At 38.0% G+C, this 22,736-nt stretch overlaps 1 protein-coding gene across 6 annotated transcripts in view; it reads left to right on the forward strand.

Annotated features, from left to right (window-relative positions):
• Positions 1 to 12,734, forward strand: part of LOC124305422 (E3 ubiquitin-protein ligase COP1-like) — a 61,444-nt gene extending 48,710 nt beyond the window's left edge. For 4 of the 6 annotated variants that reach the window (XM_046764843.1, XM_046764844.1, XM_046764842.1 and 1 more), the window contains 3 exons: positions 8,943 to 9,058; positions 9,327 to 11,757; positions 12,424 to 12,734. In XM_046764843.1, coding sequence (XP_046620799.1) covers positions 9,370 to 11,373 — 2,004 coding nt within the window. In that variant the 5' untranslated portion in view covers positions 8,943 to 9,058; positions 9,327 to 9,369 and the 3' untranslated portion in view covers positions 11,374 to 11,757; positions 12,424 to 12,734. Of the gene's footprint in view, positions 1 to 6,739; positions 7,040 to 8,942; positions 9,059 to 9,326; positions 11,758 to 12,423 lie in introns of those variants that run through there. The other 2 variants (XM_046764847.1, XM_046764848.1) reach the window with 2 other exon arrangements.
• Positions 12,735 to 22,736: the final 10,002 nt, after the last annotated feature.

The following is a 22,736-nucleotide window of genomic DNA, read 5'->3' on the forward strand; positions in this document are numbered from 1 at the left end:
GATTAATTATTGTTTCGCTGTCGCGTATTTTTAAGCAGATTAAACTTTGATTAAACTACACGCAGTCGGTATATCGCGTAATACACAGTTTACTTTTGGTAGAAACAAGAAACCGTCTCCGTCTTTGTATATTTTCATTATCTTTTAGCTCGGTACATGAAGAAAACGCGATGACGCCCGCTCTTCGTCAAATTGTAACATCTTGATAAGCACCAGGCGTGTGAAGTTTACTCACGATATATATATAATACATATAATAATATATATATGTATAATACACGCATCTGCGCACATCAAGAGTCTCAGTGAAGTCTCGCTTAAATTTTTTGAACTATATATATTATACACGATGTCTTGCTTTATTTGCGAAACAGATTAATGTGCATAGCGTGTATAAGGAATTTTTTTTGCACAGGTTAATTACGGTCTCGGATATTTGAAATAACAACTGGAGCAGTGAAATTTTTCATAAACAATATCAGGACATAGCATGTATACCTGATATAAAAATCATGTGTGTAAAAGCTTATTTTATTAATTTTTTTTACATTCAACTGAAGTTATTATTCCAATCTTTACTCTAGTCTAGTCTCAGATGTTTACAATAATAACTAGAGCAGTAAAATTTTTCATTAGCAATGTCACGATGTAGCATTTATACTATCTAATATAACAATCATGTTTCTAGGCACTCACTTTATTTATTCTATTACATTTTGTTGAAGTTGTTTTTTTTTTTTTTTTTTTTTTCTACAGAGATGAAATTCCGAAAGGTAACGAATTCGAGTTTGATAACCTTTTATTAATGAATTATGAAAACATTGACAATGAAATAAAATACCATCTGATATTGATCAAATCGTTGATTGTGAATTGATACAGCTTAATTAAACGATGAATGATAGTTGGGTTCGAGATTTATGACAGACGAGGTTTGAAAAATTTAGAAACCCTCATAAATCTGTTGTTTATTCTCACCGGGAAAGTAATTATAACGAATCAATTTAAACCCTTTATTTTTGTTCGGTTTTGCGCCGAATCGCAATATCTCTTGATTGTTTTAATTACAGGTATAATACGCGAATGTATACGATGCGCGATTATTCAAGCGTTGCACAAACACACAGAGGCACCTTGATTCAACTTTACAATAAATTCATGCGATGAGGATGGGCGCGCTATAAAATTACAGACACCTATTCGCCCGCGGGTTGACTCTGCGAATGATATATTAATGCAACGGTATAAAAACCGGTAAGAAAATAAGATAAAATAAAATGCAGCAGCGTCATGTGCAGCAATTTTTCCATCACGGTTTTGCACGCTGAAAAACCGGTGCGTAGAAATGTGATATAAATTTCTTAAATTTAACAACCGCGTTGAGCTGTTTGTAAAGCAAGCAGTGACGTGTATGATTTTTATCAGATTGATCATTCAATCATTGCGCCTAAACGCGGGCTTTATTTCATTAGTGACGTCGGTGTGCTTTTAATCGCGAAGTGTATTTTGCTTGCAAATTTCATTCCTTGGAACGGTGATGACTCATCTTGGAAACGTACCTTAATTTGCATTTGCAAAACTGTTGTAAACTTCTGTCAATTTAACGCTGTATTTTATTTAAGAGATATTGGAAACAAGTTCTTTTTAGCGTCTGACCGAAACACGATTTTCAACCGAAACTTACGTAGTTGAGTTAAAACTTGGTCAAATTTTCCTTATACCCTGAAATCTAGTATTGTTCACAGCTTTGTAACAGATTATTCGATTCGATTAAATGAAAGTCTTCGATCCATTACGAGATCGCTTTATTTTTGGAAACCGAAACCGAAACTGGTCGGTCTTCAGTTTTTTTTTTTTTTTAATTCCTGATTATGACGCTCACAAGTACGAATGTTTCACAATATTGTTAAAGTCATGAATTTTGTATCTTGCGTTTTGTAAAATTGATATACGCGCGTGTTTTTCAGTAAAATATAATAATGGAATTATACCTGGAAAACCTGACATTGTCAGGGGGATTTTTAATTTGGTTATGGAAAAACCTGAAAATATCAGTTTTCCATGAGAAATAATTTTTCGATCTAATAACTTGACTTTTTTTTCATCCAAAAAAAAAAATAAAATAAATTGGTTTAAACTGCCTTCTTTGTACATTATTTTTTTATTTAATTCGAATTGAATTTGAACCGAATATAGAGTTAATAAAATAAAGAATTGTTACCAGGTTTTGCCACACGAGTCAGGACTAATCAACACCGTAATTTTGGCTGCCTGGCGCCACCCGCACGTCATCGCCTTGATGCGTTAAAAATGAAAAAAACACAGCTGAACCAGTCAGTCGGGTTCCAGGCAAGCTGCATTTGGATGGCGCGTTGAAAAAGGATCGTCTAATGATTATTTATTCAAAATTTTCTGCGCTACTTTTTCTCACTCGGCTTTATTGTTGTGCTTTGGTACGATTAATAAAATTCCGAAAATTAAAACACACTCACACGCGTAGTTTACTCAACGAGTGAGTGTAAAAAATCGGAATGACCAGGATTCCGAACGTAAAGATATCGAAAATTCGAAACAAAGAAATATCAAAGTGATGAAATGTTACTAAACCAGAAATTCTCATAACCGAAAATCTTCGATCATTCGGAATTTCAATGTTTCGGATTTTTAGATTCCCTCCTTTTCTCACTTCCGGAACTTTGACCTGTCGGAGTTACGCCCTCTCGGCATTTTCTCCTCTCGGAATTTCGCCCTTTTGAAACCTTCATGTTTCGTCAAATTTGGCTTTTTTGATTCTAAGTTTCGCCATAAAAAAATTCGGAACCACGCGCTTTCGGAACTTTTCAAACTCGGAATTTCAACCCCACCCCAATTTCAGCCACCCTGGTTAGCTCAGCCACCTGCATATCCTTGACGAATGTTCACAAACGGCCTCGTGAAATGTTACGTGATTGCTTGACAGCCTTTGCAGGCTTGGTTAGACGGCCAGACAGCCGGGACAGACTGATAGGCAGACAGGGCAATCAAGTAGTTTGCGTAGCAGAGTTGATATGCCTACCAAAGGCCCAAGGAACGGTGGATCGGGCCTTCAGAAGGGCTTCTTCCTCCTCCTCCTGCTCCTCCTCCTCCTCCTCTTCTTCTTGGCTCCTTTTTGCTGTCTGCTTCAAATATTTCATTTAATTTTATTTTCCTTCCTCGTTCCGTTCGTTGTATTTTCTCTTCCCCCTCCCTCTTTTCCTTCGTCTTCCTCCAACTTGCCTCTGATGCCCAAAGTGAATTTAAATTGGGCCTTGGTTGTGTGCTGCTTGCGCGCGGAATTCAATCCTGTATTAAATTATACGCCCCGGAAAGTGGGCATCGTTGTTGTACCGGACTGGGCAGGACGAGGGAAAGAAGGGAAGAGCATTGTTACTAACCGGCCATAATGAAACCGGTGCTCCAAACGTGCAGCCTGCTGCGAACTGCAGATACGGATTCGTACTTGTGCGTTCGGAATTTGAAAATATTCACATATTTTAATATTTTGGCGATTAATGAATCAAATTTTTGAAAATTTTAACAAGATCTTTTACTGTTTTTTTGAAAAAAAAGGTTCTTCTTTTGCTATAAAAACTTGATTAATCGATTAAACGTACACTTGAATTAATTGTTTTTACAATCAATCGGTAATAGAAATATAATAATCAATTAAACGGGCCAATTAATTGATTAATCAAAAAACCATAAATTGATAAGGTCAGTTAATTGTTAATCCGAAAAACGATTAATGGAGAGAATGATTTATGAAAGAATAATAATTCCAAATCTATGATTAATCGAATAATCGTACAGCTCCAATGAATAGAAAGAGATACGTTTCAGGTTTATTCTAAAAAAATTTGAAAATTAATATTCGTCGTTTCATTTTTTGATACCCTTGGCCTCCTTTTTTTAATCAAACTAAAACCAAAATAGATGTTTTGAACAGCTGCATGAGAAATAACCTAGAATTATTTGTTCAGCTCAACATCATTGTAATTTGTTAAAACTTCGGATTAGATCTAATTTCTAAAATTGTCAAAGAAGTATGTGAATTATGTTGTACCTACTTATTTTCTTTCACTTTCAACTGATAATTTCCTTGAATTCTTAATATTAATGGTTTTTGTTGTATTTTATGACTTTTTTTTTACAACAAACAAATTTTCAAACTGCGCTCAAATTACGCGATAAATTATAACTTGACAGTAACTAAAGAATCTCAAATGTTATTCAATACCGTCCAATAAGTTTGTCCAACAACAAGTAACTGAGTAACTAATTAAACAAAGTAAAAATCGGTTATTTCGAGATTGAAAATGGTAAAAAAATTTATCATAATTTTGAAATCGGGACAATCTTTTCCGTACTAAATGTAAGAAATAACGATAAAAAGAAATCACGATTGATTTACCGAATAGTGAAAATCTTTGCTTATTCGGAATCCGAGAATCCGGAAAACTGCGCAGCCGAGATTCCATCATTAGCTCTAAAATATCACAACCCGATGTATCGACCCTCGATGATTCCGGATTTTCCATCCCATAATTGATAATACGAGCAGCTGCTGCGGATCGTTTCCACGCTCGTAAACCAAAAATCCTCGATCATTGACGCAGCGCAGACAATGGTCACGGGAAAATTTGGCCAAATGTTTTTCTCCGCATCTGCAACAACAACTGTATAAAAGCACAGATTATCGCGTTCCTCACTTCAATGCGACGCTGTTCAACACTGACGCTTTGTACCGGCACAAAAGATAATAACAATGATCGTTTTAGCTTCTACGGTGTGACTTTGGGGTCGATCGGTTTCCCGTATCGCCCGCGAAAGCAACCCTCGCCGGTAATTACACCCCATAGCACCGAACCGTAAGCATCGGATGGGGGTCAATTGGGCAGAACCAATCATTTGACAATGATTCGACACTCCGGTTATGTCCCCGATTTCACACTACATTTAATCTTGGTCACCGTTACTGCCTTCTTCTGTTATGATTACACGGGGTCGGCGATAAAAAAGTTTTCTGGATATTTGTACGTGATACAAGATGTATACCGGGACAATCTCTTGAAAGTTGTAATTCAACCGCGCATGCGCGAGTCTTATCGGCTGTTCGCGCACTGTTTCTGCCGGCGATGTAATTGATACGAATTTTCGAGGTTAGAATCTCCAATAATTGAGGCGGTGACTCGGAAAGGTTTCGGGAAGCATTTGTTATTGGGATCGGAAAGTTGATTCTTCAAAGCACGGTCGGAACTTAATGCTTATGCTCTTTGAACATTCGAACGTACACATTTTACGTACGTTGGCTCGCCTGCATCGCAGACAAGAATATTGCTGCGGGAAGATTTCGCCGACCAATGAGATTGAATTATTTGGCGCATGCGCGGTTGATTTTCAAGTTTCAAGAGATTGTCCCGGTAGATTTTAGTCTGCTGATTCAGAATATCAACTCAGTTTTTACGTATCACATCGTCGTGTTTTGTTATTTATTATATATACATGTAGAGATACTTTTCTCAGAATAATTCTACCGAAATAAATACTTTTATCAGTTTCGGAGGAGTAATTTGGTAAATTCATGTTTACTTTTCGTTAGTATGAAGATAAAAAATGCCTGGAATTGCTTCAAAACTGTTATTTGTAAATTCTTCGGTAACTTGAGAGATTCTAATTATACAAATATTGCACAAGAAATGTCAAGCAACTGTAAAAACTTAGCGCGAAATATGAATCTGAAAGTTCACTTTATATTAGATTCGCGCTAGTTTTTATGTTGTTTTAGTATCGTAAGGGGGTGGGGGTGGTTTCTAATATAATCCTGATTTTATTTATAAATTCTACCTCCTCGAAGACCAAGATGCACAGAAAAAAATCAGGGCAAAAAAAAAAAAAAAAAAATCTTCTCTGATGAGCTAGGTAGGTAATATTCTTTGATAAACTTTAGACATTAAATAAAAAGTAGAATTTTTCATCTTAATATTGCTTTCTTAAGTCATGTATGAAAATGTCGATAAAATAAGTAACTAGAGCCAATTTCGAAAAACTGCGCCAACTTCCCGCAACAAAAACACTGCTGAGCAGTGTAATTAAACCTTTAGATATAGGTTTATTTCATTCAACTTGTAGTTTGCACCTATTTTCCAATTAAACGCAGTTTCAGTTAAATCTGCTGAATGTGACGTGGTGTATATCATACGAAAGTCGTTTTATATTACATTCAGGAATATTAACTCTCAAGTAAAAGAACAAAAACGCAGACCTGTGTTATCCTTCTTATCGTCACCGTTGTTCCTGACATGAAATTAGAAGCGTGACGTTGTAATTGGCTTAAAGTTATTACGCTCAGTAAATTGTCGAGATTTGTAACACCCGATGCTCTTCTGAACATCTGCGCTATACTTGATATATCCAAAATAATAGAAAAATTCATAAAAAATTGAATATCTCGCTAAAGGGATCAGCTAAGATTTCCAGGTTTCGTTTTTTCCATCTACGAACATGCTGAGAACTTTCTGTTTTACCCCCAATTTTCGTCACAAATTTCTGTCAAACTTTACGCAGCACGACGCTCACCGTGTCCAGGTCAGAATTGTAGCTGGGAAAATTTCCGGGTTATCGATTGTCGGGTGAAAGGCCTGCTCGTAGTGATCGGGTGTGTCCCGAGTTTGCGCCCTAGTTTTCTCCGGGTTTCTGCTAATACGCATACCTAGGTAGATATAATTCCAGACGACACTCGACTAGCTCCAGGAGTAACATTCGGTGAAGAGTTTTGCGCATCTACCATGATGCACCACGTGGTGTCTATCGCGCCGTTTGCCTGCGGGTGCGGAAAAATCAAGACGAAAAGAATCGCAAGGAGGAAAATCGTCGCGATCGCTGGCGGAAAATTGGCGCCGTCTTTCGTTTCCCCCGAATGTCCCGTATCGCGGAATGCCGTTGCTCACGTTTCCTACTCGCTTCTTCCTTCCGGTTTGTCGGCATCCTGCAAAACCTTCCGCCAATCTTCCTCATCTACAAGGTACGACGCAACTTCAAACGTATAAATTTACAGTAGTTGCGTGAACGGGAAATTACGGGGGATTAACTTTTTCCCCAATTTTTATACATACATGTATATATCCGATTGTGTTTACGTATGTAGATACCTACGTTTCTTGCGAATTTAATCGCGGCTTGTGGATTCTTTGTTTACGGACAGATTCTATGCTGTCGCGATCTTCGATCCGTGCATATTTCGTTTCGTAACATTTCTCGCGTGCTGTCTTACAATTATCGTTATACTCGCATCCGCAGGATGGATAAGAGGTTGCGATTACGATGAAATTATTTCCGTATTTCCGTAATGTTTGTCGCATTTTTTTATTGTCTCATTCTACATTATTGCAGCACGATTTACAATTTTACTCAGTGAAATTGGTAAGGTGAAGTTTATTTAGCAGGCATTTAAAATTTCATGCGAAAGAACGCGAATTTTTTATGATAAAAAATTAAATTACTGTTCTACTTCTTATAAATATCACAATTCGTCGTGTGATTCATTTTTACGTTTCGCAGGATGATTGTACAATTATTCTGCGAAATTCCGAAATGGGCAAAAAAATTCCATCCTGCTTTTTTTTTATCACTCTTTTAAAATGAATCATTTTAATGGTAAGAATATCGCTTCGAGGGTGGTCTCGTTTTAGTAATAACTTCACCAGCAGTGGAACGTCTTGAAAAATCGCTTATAGCTGTAACGAGATGCCAAGATTGAGCGTATATTTACTTCGCGTCTTCATTGCATGTAAAGTAATTTTTTTGCACCTATAATTACGCTACCTTCGTACATGCCTACATCGTATATGTAGCTGGTACGTTGTATATCTCGAGGTTACCTTAAGTGTGCGGCAAAAACAAGAAATGCATAGCCGTAGAGCCGTGGGAATTCGGAGAGCCTGTCAAATCAAAGTCCGAGTCATAAAACTTCAACCCATGTAATCTGCAGGGTGTTTAAAAATCAGACCCAAGTGCTGGATGTCTTCCATGTTTTTTTTTTTTTTTTGTTACGGATTAAATTTTTCATGCAGACTTCTTAAGAGGTCCGTTGGCAGAAAATCGAACCTTTCATTGATTTCATAAGGAGATAGTCGTAAATTGAAAATTTGTCGAATCAGTATATTCGTGAGCTGTGAAGATATCTTGACAAATACGAAAATACGAAGTAATGGAATGATAAATAAAATTATATATCGATATTTTATTTCAAATTACTTTCAAAATAGTTAAAAATTTAATCGATCAATTCCATTTCACCCTACGACGGTTTGTTTTATTCAGGAGTCTATGCATTTTACAAATTCAGTGCAACATATTCTTTTTCGATACTTAATTTAATGTTGTCGTTTATCGATCATGATCAGTATCGGTACAGTGTTTTCAATGAATTTATTGAAAATAGTTTTCCGAGGAAAACGAGCCATTGTAGGATGAAATCGAACGAATTAATCTAAAGGACTTTTAACAAGTTTTAAGCGATTTGAAACGAATTATGAAAACTAAGCTTTTGTCTATAATTCCAGTACTTTCTATTTTTATTTTTCAATTTTAAAGAGCTCTCCTTAGTTTACGAATATAACAATTTCATAAATACTCAATCTTTAACTATCTCGTAATTCAATGAATAAAACGTACCGATTTCTGGCCAACCAAACGTCGTTTATGATAGTAACAATGAATTCACTAAATAACTTTGAAAATTTTTAAAACCTAAACCTAAAAGAATATCTAACGTTTGTGACTTTCGAACATGTGAAGAATAATTATCATTTGCGTCCAATCGGCGCACAGATACGCCCTTTTCATATACGACGACTAATCTCTCTCCCCGCGCAATGAATTATACATCCTCGACTTAATCGGGCGCTTATATTTCTCTGTTTTAGAAAAATTGTGGGCACAAGTCCATCCGGAGTGATAAGGTAAACCGCCGAGAGCTGCAGACTGAAGTCTGATTGCCCCATGCAGTCATCCATTTGAAGATCTTATCCGAGAGGGAAAGGTAAACAGACATAAATGCATAAACTAACGCGTCGGAGGAAAGGTCCCAATTTAAATTCCGTACGGAGTATGTAGTATATTTTTATAAGCCGAATTAACTACGTCGTGACGTCGTCGTCGTCGTCTTCTGCGTCGTTGAAATGCTCACGGGAAGTTATTAAAATACAAATGTGACCCCTCATTGAGCAAATACGCCCAAAAGTTTAACCCCAAGTCTGTCTCTCTCTTCTCCTCTCTCTGAACAGAAAATCTCTCTTTAAACATTTCAGATAACAAAAAGCTGAGCCAAGAAACAAAGAAAAAAAAAGCGCAATGGCGGCCGAGGAGGGTCCCAACTTGTCGGGGGCCCGAAGCGGGGCCCGGGCGACCCTGAAACGGCCCCTCAACGCGTCTAGCGTCATGCAGGGAATCGGTGGCACCCTGGAGGACAAGAGCAGCGACTACCTCTGCCCGATATGCTTCGAGGTGATAAACGAGGCGCACATAACGCGGTGCGGACACACATTTTGCTACCGCTGCATAGTGCGATCGCTGGAAGTGAGCTCGAGGTGCCCGAAATGCACCTTCGCCCTCGGCCAGCAGGACATCTTTCCCAATTTCCTGCTCAACGAGCTCATCGCCAAGTACAAAACGCGGTTACGAGGAGTCGCGGAGTTGCGACGAGGCCGCGGGGACTCGTGGATAAACGGCGACGAGGTGGGATCCTCGTCGTTTATTCCGTCGAACGATGGTCTGCGTGACTTTGTTGCGTCTGAAAGCGCTCACCTTAGCCTCTCCGACGTGAACGTGATGTTGGAGGTCCTTACGCAGAAGAAACTGCTCCTTGAGGCGGAGTCTTGCGCCTCGCAGAACAAGCTTCTCCATGAATTTCTCAAACACCTTCTCCGTCGAAAGGAGGAACAGCGTAACCAGCTGACGAAGGAGGTCGCTTTGATCAAGCGTGACATGGCCGAGGTCGAGAAGATTCTCAGGGACATTCAGAGCCGATGTCCTCGCGTCGAGGACCTTAACGCATCCAGCGAAACGGACACCGCTCAGGTCTCGGCGATTAAAAAAGAGATGATCAGCCTGTTGGGGATGATAGACTCCGCGATGCAGAGTGACGGTGGGGACGAGGCTTTTCCTACCGTTGCAGCGCGAACTCCGACTGGCTCGGTTCTCGCGCTGAGGAGGAAGCGGATGCACGCGCACTTCGACGACTTCGTTAAGTGCTACTTCGACTCACAGGCGAAGGAGCTCCACTTTGGAAGGGATAGAGCGGCGGCCGCAGCGAACCAGGGATCCTCTTCAGGGCTGAACGTCTTCAGGGAAAACCTGGTAAAGTTCTCAAGATACAGCGCTCTGCGTCAACTCGCTACGCTCAACTACTCCTCGGATATATTCAACAGCTCGACCATCGTCTCGAGCATTGAGTTCGACAAGGACAGCGACTTCTTCGCGATAGCCGGGGTCACGAAGCGGATAAAGGTCTTCGACTACGGTGCCGTGATTCGTGACGCGGTCGACATCCACTATCCCTGCGTCGAGATGGTATCCAGCTCTAAGATATCCTGCATATCGTGGAACTCGTACCACAAGGCGTTGCTCGCTTCGTCTGACTACGAGGGTACCGTTACCGTCTGGGATGCCGAGACTGGTCAACGTACCAAGGCCTTTCAGGAGCACGAGAAGCGGTGCTGGTCCGTAGACTTCAACGACGTTGACACACGGCTGATAGCTTCTGGCTCTGACGACGCCCGCGTAAAGCTCTGGTCCCTTAACGTTGACCACTCTGTCGCCTCTCTGGAAGCTAAGGCGAACATCTGCTGCGTAAAGTTCAACCCCCGAAGCTCCTGCCACCTGGCCTTCGGCTCCGCGGACCACTGCGTGCACTATTACGACCTCAGGAACATGAAGGAGCCGCTCTGCGTGTTCAAGGGTCACCGGAAGGCAGTGTCCTACGTCAAGTTCATTAACGGTGAGAACATCGTTTCGGCAAGTACCGACTCGCAGCTCAAGATGTGGAACGTAAACAGTCCTCACTGCCTCAGATCTTTGGTAGGGCACGTTAACGAGAAGAACTTTGTCGGTTTGGCGACAGATGGCGATTACGTCGCATGTGGATCGGAGAACAACGCACTCTATGTTTACTACAAGGGACTATCGCGGCAACTCTTCTCCTACAAGTTCGACGCAGCCAGGAGTGTCCTTGAACTTCAGGAACGCAAGGAGGAGGAGACCAATGAGTTTGTCTCGGCCGTATGCTGGCGGCAGATGTCAAATGTTGTCGTGGCGGCCAATTCTCAGGGGATCATCAAGATCCTCGAACTCGTCTGACCGACTTCCGGCAGACCCTGATGTGCCGCCGCCATTGCCGCAACTTTACCGCCCGGGTTCTGCGGATTTTGCATCGACCGTGGGATCGGAGGGAAGAATGATTGGTGGAAATAAGCTGCCTGGTGGGCGGCACAATTTTCGGAGTGGTTGGACTATCGATTGGTCGCTCAACGACTTTTGAGGATATTTTTACGGACTCGAAACAGGAGATTGTTAACAGCCGAGAAAAGTTTTTTATGTTCATTAGCGATGCCTGAACATGGAATTAATCGTGACGCTACCGGATATGACGAGACTTGCACGTTATTTCGATTGGGAATCGACTTGCGAAGCAACGAGCCACCCGGAAAACCGCGGACAGAGTTCAACCTCTGGAGGAAGAAGGTGAATAATCAACGGTGGTTTATTTTCACCTCGCTTACGGTCTTTTGTTGTCCAAAAACGATTTCATCGATCAGTTGGGTGTCGAAAGATACAAAAAATTCTACATCAGTAATAGCGAATTATGTCCAACTACAAGGAAATTGTCAATTATTGATATCCAACAGGTTTATACTACGAATTGTAAAAATAATGCTGTCGTATAAGATGCTGGTACAAAAAAAAAAAAAAAAAATTAATCATCGTTTAACAGGACAGTAATTCTACTGAATTTGTATCCACGCAAAGACAATCTCGAAATTTTTTGGACTTTGTCAAAAAGACCTATAAGCGCCAAAATTTGATTTTGAGTCATTTTTCGCCACTCGTAATGACGCGATGAAATTTGCATTGAAATCGCGAAGGATATCAACAGAGAGAAAAAGATATTGCCCTACTCCAATTTTTACAATACATATTATTATAAACATTGATACTTGAAAAGTTTTCACGGGTTGGATTCTTCGTATTTAAAACTTTTTTTTATCGACAAGATCACTTAAATTCTAACAATTAGAAAAAGTCGTCTTCTATTTACGATTTTGTAATTAATTTCTTTTTGAATGACGTCGAGTCCATTAAACCCTTATTGATATATATCTAGCATATAAATTTTTTCTGTCATTTTAGCAGGTGCTACATCTCATTCAACGACACTATCGAGTTTCTCTTATCGCAGGGACGGAAACCTAACAAAGATTTCTCGAATGAATCTGCACAAAAATACGAGATTGAAGAATGAAAATAACGGAGCAGGAAAGAAGAACATGAAATTCTTGATATCGAAAATCCGTATAACCGTATTCATAAGATTATAAAGCAATATTCAACGAAATATTATTCCGAGTGTAGGTACTAAGCATGTATTATAGCTTTCTTGTAAAAATTGTTTTTCGAAACTTATCCTTGATTTAGAAAAAGAATGAAAGTGAAATATTTAACTCCTTTCTTACATTTTCAACCGACGTAACACTTTCCATACACAGATCGATCACATTTCATTGAATGCAAATCAACACTTGACGTAAATAATTTGCGAATTTTAATCACAATGCTGATAATTTATCTCCTTAAGAAAATATACTGGGAACGTTGTTCTTCTCGGTTTCTTGTACATGTCAAGAAACAAGATCGCGTTTTTCTGCATCACTTTAGTTTCCTTCTTCTTTTTTCCACCGATTTTTGTCCGGGTGTTGATTTACGCCGAGAAATAAGCACCCTCCGTTCGTCTCTTGCTATACACGAAATTTGCAAATCAGCTTGGCGAGGAAGAAAATACCAGTGTTTATCACTCGCCCTGTGTAATACAGATAGCAAACAAGACACCGACGCGAAACGCTCCGGCAATCTCGTGTGTATAATTACCTCGGTATACAACAGAGATTGGCTCAAACCTACGTTCATAAAACCCTATATATCCGCAAGGATTGAACCACATCTTTGGCAACAGGCCGCATATCAAAGGAGGTGCATAAAAGTAAAGGTGCGGATAAAATAAAGGCATATACTTTATACTTTATTTCGAAATTGCGTGCCTGCCGGTCAGCTGCAGGGTCGGACGGATACGTATGTAAATGCAAAACACACGTAAACGCAGAACCCACGCGAGGCATTCGCGAATCAGGGATAATTCGCCTACAGCTATTCAACAGTACCACGCCTTGCTGCACTTACAAGCTGAAGTGATTCTTCCCCCCGGGCACGTCGCAGGGACAGGGCTAATTTACTCTCATTCTCTTGGAAGTTGAACGAATTGGAAATACACGTGAAAAATTGATCCGGTTACGTTTAATCTTCACGTTTAAAGGTCGAATCGGCTGACGGTTTGAGTTAAAAATTAAACAGGGAAGAAAAGAATACTTTATTCCCGACCCAAACATAATGTCAACTTTTTTTTACCTAAAAAAACGGGACGAAAGTGGCACACTATTCCTTCATAATTTTTTTCCCTCATCTCAGGGAAAAAAGTAGCACTTTATATCACATTTCCCGCATTTGCCTAATAAGCCCACCCGCGGGAATAATCTTTGACTTTATTCCCTTGTTACGTAATGTACTATTAAAAAATCTCCACCGGTATTATTTGCGCCATTTATGGTGCAGCCTGAACGAAATAATACTTCTATCTATGGTAGAAAAACGAAACTGAAAAAATTCGAATAACACAAGCTAAGATATCAATGAATTGATGAGAATTTTCATATTTAGGTCAAGCTAAATGATTAAACTCTGGTTTTTTTCATGCGATGTTTCTTATCAGATTCTAACGCAAACGCAATTGTTGAGGAATATTTATTATACCGTATTTGCACAAATATATTTATGTCCATGGTGAACAAAATAAGCTCAGAAGCGATAGAATCGGATCGAAAACAGTAGAGTATAATCATTTTGAACGTTTTAATTATTATAAACCTTTTTTTAAATTGTTGACATGTGAGCGTGTATTATTGGAATCTGCTCAGAATCGTTTTCATAAATAACAGTAGCTGTTGTTTTATTCGTTTCCACCATCATTGGAGCAATTAACATTGCTGGAGATTGTTCAAACGGGCTTACCTCTTTTCCTAATTTTAAATAATACGGTATCGTCCATTCATTTTTAAACGAAAAAATGTACACAAGTATACCGTCTGTATGTTCACTCTTAATTTTTTCATAATGTTCTTCATTATTTTCCCACATTCTACACCCATAACCATAAACGTAGACATTGTGCGTATACGAAACGGTTTGAAGAGCGCGTAATTACGACAGGTACATAATTATTATCAAACGATTTCGTAAATTTAACCAGGTGTATCATTAAGCGAAACAGCTTATTTTGTTAAAGCTCAGGTTTACGCGTATAATTAGTAAGACTACCGCGTACGACTTGCCCGTCGATTACCGTCCTTTTGTAACTCAAAATGCTACGGAGGACTTGGACCCTCTGATTTATCGTTTGACTCTTCCTGCAGGCATTGAATAACGCGTAGAGGCGTGAGACGAGAAGCGCATACGTAGCTGCCCGAGTAATTGTCGAGGGTTGTTTTCTCTTTTTCACCACACTCTTATGTATAACGTTCGTGCTTGAATCGCTTTCAAAAATGTTAAATCTACTTAGGTATATCTAGATTGCCTTAGTCTGTCGGTGATTACAAAACTATAACTGAAGATATAAGCGGAAACCGAATTTTATAACAAATCAAACAAGTATTTGTACAAAAATAAAAGGATTTAGATACTAGGTGGTTGCGTAAACGAGGTTCATAAAATTCTGCAAAATAATGAAAAGATTTCTTATATATGACAAAATTCTGTTGCAAACGACTGAAAATTTCAACTTAAACTGACATTTGTTCTGTATTTGTAGGAATAAAAACGAATACCTACAAGTCGATACAGTATCGATGGGAATTTGAAAAATCGGCTAATTCCCGACCATTGTAAAGATTTATACAGTCGATTACAATGGCCGAATTATAAATCGTAATTTTGCTCATTAACCAACCGAAACTGTTTCTCATTTTTCCAATCACTGCGATCGTGAACACATTTTTTCTGCTCTGTTTTCATTTCATCATCGCCTTGATGCGAGAAGAATAAAAGCTACAATTTCAATTCCTGAAAAAATATATGTATGTAGAAAAAAAGCTGGGAATTTTTATTTAAACGAAATTTGAAATGAGCGAAAGAATTTAACTCGAGCAAACTGTATGTCGACCATGTATCCCGTTCAAAAATTAGTATCTCTTGTGCAGATAGTCATAAAATGCGGTGAATCCCAGAAAATAAAGCGTCGTTACCGCGCCTCGTATCAGGAAGTAGGTAAAGCAGTGAAATACCGGGTATTGTAGTAAATCAGATAAGTGTGTGAGTAATTATCGAACGAGAAAATCGTCGGTATTCCGATCACTCAGATGATAAGGTAGGTGCGCTTTGACAAAGCGCAATGCGCGATCACGTGCTGAAGAATGTGCAAGGTAATAAGGCGAAGATGAAGAAGTGAGATAAGGGATCCTTTGTTCGCAGTGTTTTAGTGACACACCTGCGAAGCGTTCAATGCTTACTGTTGTACGAAAGAAAATAAGCGAGGAGTAAAAAGGTGCACAAAAATGCAACAGGTGAAAAAAAAATATATTTCAGATAAATTTATCGTGCCTTGCGATGACGACCCCTGTAGGAAAACTCGACGAGATAGCTGATCTGACTTTGAGTGATGTCTTTAGATAGCCGATGGCACACCCTGTGTAGAAAGAAAAATAAGCACGCACGCAGGAACTCGTGACTTGTTTGAGGAGGTCGGTGAGCCATAAATCCATGGTTTTTATTGATTTTATTACCAGATAGTCGTACGTTGAGTATTTATTAAATTATTATATTCCGAAGCTCATATAGTAATTAGGATTTGTAAGAATAAAAAAAAATGGAAAAAAACTTATATCGAAGATAAAAAGCTCGGACATGTTTCGTTTCAAATCGCTTCGAATTGGTTGAAAATCTGTTACGGTAAAAAATGAAAATAGTTAAGGACCGAGCGGTAACCGGAACTGAAAATTTCTCTCAGTCTGGAAAATTCCAATGCTGTTGTAATAAATTGGTGCACACGATCTACGCGAAGATTACAACCGCAAGTAGCCAGCCAACCGCTGCCTAAACAATGTTTAGTTTTGAATATTCTAAGCAGAAGCGAAGCTTCTCATCCCTCACGATTCATCATCTACGCACGCGGCTTTAAAGCTACCGAAGCCGCGATGCAACGTGCCGTGAACTAGTGGCGAGGATGAAGCCTGACACGAAACGCATTGCTCTAAAAATATCCCGGACTGAGCTTACGTTGCGGAAAATAGAGTTTTATACTGCCTGCGTGTACCTGCATGTTCTAAAACTGGCTCAACTTGCGCATTTGAGACGCGTTATTACCGGTTGCAGGAAGAATCGCAGTACTATTTGAGCATTATAGTGTTTCAGAGAACAATAATTAGCCTTTTTCCACCGTGGGACTTCCCAAAAGGTTTGTTTAGGTTAAAAGACAAGTTCTAGCAAAGATGAGCTTTCCACGTTACGTGGAAAATCGCGCTCGGCTGATTTTTCACTTTTATAAATTTTTTTAAATTCACGGAGAATCGTGGATAAAATTTTTTTTTTGTTGCTCACAACGGTCATAATATATCAATTTACATCGCTAAGAAGACCGACATTTGTAATATTAAGTCTACGCACGATTTTTTCATTATATTAATTCAATCTTATAAAATAGTTATAGTTTAATATGAACTGTTAATTTAGGATAGAATAAGATTACCGATTGATGTATAGTTTTGTTACGGATCGTGATCTTTGGGCTGAATATAAATGTCAGGAAAGAAATAATAATTGAAGTGCTGCGACGTGTTTCTTCGAAAATTCAAAAAAATGCCAAAAATCAAATGACCGCGATTTTTCAAATAAAGTAGAACGCTCAATTTTTTCACAGAATCTTTCTATCAACCTAGACAAACATTTTGGGGGGTGCTACGGTGAAAAATCGTTAATCATTTTTTCTGTACCACCCTAGTATGCACATATTGGAACAGAAAGCAGATGAACTTGAACTTGTTGTCGGAATTGCGGTTTGCAGATTTCCGCGTTAGCGGAAATCACGTTCGTAATTGTGACTTCAATTTCCGATTTGAAACCACGATTTGATAAGAAGTTTATTGTTGATGCGTAAGTTGTGGAAGTGAAAATTTATCCTACATTCGTTTTAACCACATCCTCTATTTTACATCGTAATTATAAAGGCGCGTCATCGTATCATTAACCACGATATGGTTTCGCAGTCCATGTCACGGAAGATAATTCCGGTCGTTATTTACAATGTCGACGTTTGCCCTAAGTCGGGATTTCCATTTAACCACGGATTTAATCGTCCAGCCTCTCGGGCCTCTGAGTTAATCTGCTTACCGTATATATCCTCCATCATTCATCCTCAAAACCCTCGAGGCTCTTTTGCCACATGCATAACGGATTACGTAGGGCGTATCTTTCTATCGTTATTTACTCGTTTAATAAATGTCCATTTTATACTGTCAACACGTCGTAGCTTCACCGGAGATTGCTCCGACTTCACTACAATTCGCAAAGTGTCTTGACGTTCGATTTTCGACTCTCGCAGATGGGGAAATAATTGGAGAGAGGAATAAAAAAAGGCTATAAGTGCCATTTTTTTTTTTAAATTTAATTTAACGTCCTTCTCTCTTTTTAATTTCTTTTCTCCGCTTCATACGGACGCGAATTTTGCCCTTAAACATACAGAAAATTAATTCTCTGCAGCGAATTATTTTCTTCAGATTTTCGTTAGTCTGCATTACAGATAATTGTCACTTTATAGTATGTAATGAATTTTTTTATTCGACAATTCGTCGAATTTATCGCGTATCAGTACAAGTCTAAATGCAAGAAAATCATGTGAAAATTGTGCACATGGGTGTGAGTACAAAAACGGAACCATCTAGGCTTATCGTTTAAAAAAAGAAAAAAAAAATACGGAATACTCATTATTCGCAATAAGATGCAGAATAACCGAAGTTTCATATTCACTCTTGAAATATTGTAAGGCCAAAACAAATCTGAAATGATTCGTAATAAGAATTATTTGTGTAGTTGATATACGATGATAGGAAAAATCGTGAGCTATTCGGAAATAAGTTGAGATGGATGTAAAAACATTTATCTTTTTACTTCGCGCGGCAGTTCGAAGACCTGGGCGCAGGTAAATTGTGGTTATAATTTACAGTGCGAGAGAAGAGAGGGAAAAAGAAAGAAGATAAAATTCATAAAACAACGTCGTTAGTTCAACCATCGCTAAATTATAGACTCAGGTCCCTAGGGCAATAGAATAGCGAAAAAATCTATCGATAAGAATCTAGATAATCTGATGCAATCAAGTTTGTCGTTAGATACTTATAATTTAACCTACACGAGGATGGCGCATCGGATGCAGGCTTGCGATTAAATGTTAAAAATACAACAGGCCGATTATTCGATGGGAAAGCGTGGCTTCGATCAAATTGCACGACTCAAACTAATTCGACGTATACGGCATACGTCCGAAATTCAAAAAGCCGTTCAAAAACAAAAATTAGCAGGTTTAAAGTTTTATAGATTTTTCAGCGAGATGAATTAATTACTCCGATCTCATAACAGTAACGAAGTTCATTCGTCGTAACTCCTGAGAAACGTATCCAATGTTTCAATATTTGTTAAAAGGACTTTGACACCGTATTTAGAAATTATTCTCTATAACGTTTGCTGGAATGATTTCGTACATCTCAAGTTGAAAAATGATGATTTCTTAACTGACAAAATCATTTGAATTTGCTGAATTTTTTAACAGCTATTAGCGTGCTGTTAAAAAAGGGGTGAAGAAATCAGGAATATAAGAAAAAAACTTGAAAAATGAAGCAAACAAATGTTTGGAAACAGTGTTTATAAATCTGAGATGTCGAACGGTGATCGGTAATTTTCTCGTTTATTCCCATCGAGATGAAAAGTGATTTTAGAAGAATCGTTTATGTTTCCTTTTTACACTGAGAGAAATTTTTAGTTCCGGTTACCTCTCAGTCCTTAACTATTTTCATTTTTACCACAATCGAAAAATATAGTTCTAGTTAGAAAATGAAAATTACTTTTCTAGCTGTTACCGGAAAGTGTAGTATCCCTTACTATTCTTTCTCATTACGATCACTGTTACTATATTTTCTCGTAACTTGTTGACGCCTTATTTAACTAAAAAAGTAGAGTAAATCTCAAAAACTGATTTTGCGTAGGAATTACCAAAAAAGGATCGACAATAGCGCAAAATGGTTAGGCGTAGCTCGTTTTTCGTAATTCCAACAATATTCAAACAGTTATTTTAACGATACCTGTTTTATTAAATTTTTCCAGTTACTGTAACAAATGAAATTTTGCTCAGTGTATTGCCGAATGCGTTTTCGTAATTTCTCGACTCTCAAATCGAGCCAAGAAAGTCAGGGTGGGTCGGTTTCGTTTTTTGCGAACGTCGACACGACGGCTTGCAATTAGAGGCGACCGCAGCTCATTCCGCACGTGATGATGCTTCATAATTCCAAGCTCGAGCGTACCGCGAGCTAACAATAAGCCGTCGCTCGTCTGGTGCAAAGTGTCGAGTGCATCCGTAGAGTGAAGGGAGTGTGGGTGAAAATTTACAATTAGATGCGTGCCGACGATTTGGTCGACGCGTGAAGACTCGTCGTGTCGTCCGTACCTACGATTTCCTTCTACAAAATCCAAACTTGCCAGATCGTAATTATAACCGGCAAAAACTTGCTACAGTTTATTGATTCATTAGATTCTCACGAAATTATTAAGCATGTGCTATACATATATGGGGCATTCCGTAACAACTCAAGATCAAGATTCTAAGTCGATGTATCAAATTGGTTTTATCATTATTTTTTTTTTCTGAAAGTACGCGACAAAAACGCGATCAAAATTTTTTAAAGAATTTTGGAGAGGGGATTTCATAACTTGAAATGATAAATAAAATAGTTAAAAAAAAAAATATCATTATTATTCGATTGCATTTTTAACATAAGAATGAACATAAAAGCTCATTACAATATTTTTCTGAATATACATTTTTCTGCCAAAAATGAAATCCAATGATAATGATATGTTTTTTCTTTTAAATTTTTTTTATTTACCTTTTGAAGTTATGAAATCTCCATCTTCTCATAGGTTTCAAAAATTTAGTTTTATTATATAAGATTTTTCCGAATTTTTTCAGATTTCAAAAAACGGTCTTGTTTTCCAGTTTTTAAATCGTACTTCAGATACGCTAGGTCGAAAAAAATTTTGAAAAAAATGCGATTGCGTTTTTCGTCAAGTACTTTCATACAAAAATTTATAAAGCGAATCTGACAATGAGACGTCGACTTAGAATCTTGATCGAGATGTCTTGGAATGCCCCATATGTATACCTATGTCCCTGGCGATGAGTTGAACTTTGATAACCACACGTTATAATCAAATGTGGGGCGGATGCAAAATACTACGTCTTACGGCAACATAAATTTAAATAACAAAAAATCCCCTTGTGCTTACTTGACAATGTTTAATTGTTTTCATTTCGTTACCATGATCGAAAAATATGTAACTTCCGCGTTCCAAATAATAATCTGTAATTAAAAACTTTAGTATGTGTTACTGTTCCATTTAATTATGTCCACTGTATCATATTTTATTTTAACTATAGTGATGATTTGGTGCTGGTGCAACTAAACAGACAGATTCAATATTGCAATATTCAGAAAAGGTAGCATTGACATTTATAATCACACTGAACAGTTACTTGTACCAGATTGTCTTGTTATTCCAACAATACTCAAATCATTATTACAATGATATCTGTTTTACTGAAATTTTCCAGTAACTGTAATAAATGAAATTTCTTTTAGTGTGAAGAAAATATCGTCTTTCACTTGATACAATTAACTTTTTTACAATATTCGGAAATGTTCTTCTTACGATAAATACTCGTAGCATTCCTTAGTATTTTTACGTATGCGTTTATAATATTTATAGCTTAGACTTTAGAATCGAAATCACGTACTTCCAAATTCTCCGGACATCAAGTTTTGTTAAATTGGAGTTCATATCAGGTTTGGATCTACTTTGCAGGATTTGTCTTAATCTATAAGTACGGTGGAAATTTGGTGCGTGGGTGGCCAAGAGGAATTACATAAACGAGGTCCGTTCCGTTTTATATACTGCGAGCACGTTTGTCTATAACGTCAATTGTAGTAGGTGGCCACACTTATTGGATGCAGAGATAGGCGCGTCAGTAAATAAAATGCCAATGGGAACATAATTCAAAATTGTTTTCGAGTCATGCTTTCCTGTTACTTTTAAAATTAGCCAATTTCGATTACATCTAAAGAGAAAAAGACCATCCAGATGTTGTGTCAAAGACGACATCCCAGGAGTGGAAACATTGGATGTCTTTAAAATGGATGAATTAGACGATTGACTGGATTGTTTAAAAAGAAATAAGTGAGAGAATGTGAAACAGTTCCAATCCTATGAACTGAAGATTTTGCTGTTCAAACCGCTATGCTGGACTTGAAAAAAAATTTTTTTTTGTAAGCGCATTGAATACCAGTGATACAATATTCTGGCAAAAAATTAGAAAATTACTTGATATTTCGAAGCCATTTATATTTGAAACAGTATTTCCTGTCAATTGATTGCTGTTACAAATATTATCGGAGACATTGATCGTCGATTCACAGATATAGAATTGGTTTCTAATTGTTTTAGGAAACGTAATGAAGAACTGTTTTTATGGAATTGAGAACTGAACTGAATCGTTGTCTAATCTGTAATTCTCTACTCCTTTTCTTGAAAAAATCAGGACACTCGGTGTACAAAAATTCGAAAAATGTATAGTTTGTTAACGGTTGAAATTGGAAGATATATATAAAAATGAAGAATTCAAGTATCTTAGAGCTGAAACTAGATTGCCATAGAGTATCATACGTGAGTCACATCCTGTAATAAATGCCATGGTCAGAATGAATGCACCATACGCGCTTAAATTATACTCTGCAGCTTGGGTGACGTTTGTAAAAACTATTCTACGCATCATCAAAAATAGAATGGGCACCATTCGAGCCGTAATTGTCTCCTTCAACGAATTACGTATTCTGGTATTTTAACACCTGCGTCAGGTGTTTCGATTGACCTTCGCGTTGTTCATAAGGCAGCCGTACGTAATACGAATAATCGAAATTATGACTCTTCGGTCTTCGTACGGGCTATCGAATCGTCGTTGCAGAATCGTCTGGCATGACTATGTAATGTTGAAATTTCAAATCGAAGTTACAGAAACATTCGGCGATGTTATAAAATTAGATACTTCAAAATCCAAGACTTTTCCGGAACCAAAAATTCATTTT

This window comes from Neodiprion virginianus, chromosome 5 (assembly GCF_021901495.1).
Source record: "Neodiprion virginianus isolate iyNeoVirg1 chromosome 5, iyNeoVirg1.1, whole genome shotgun sequence".
Lineage (NCBI taxonomy): Eukaryota > Metazoa > Arthropoda > Insecta > Hymenoptera > Diprionidae > Neodiprion > Neodiprion virginianus.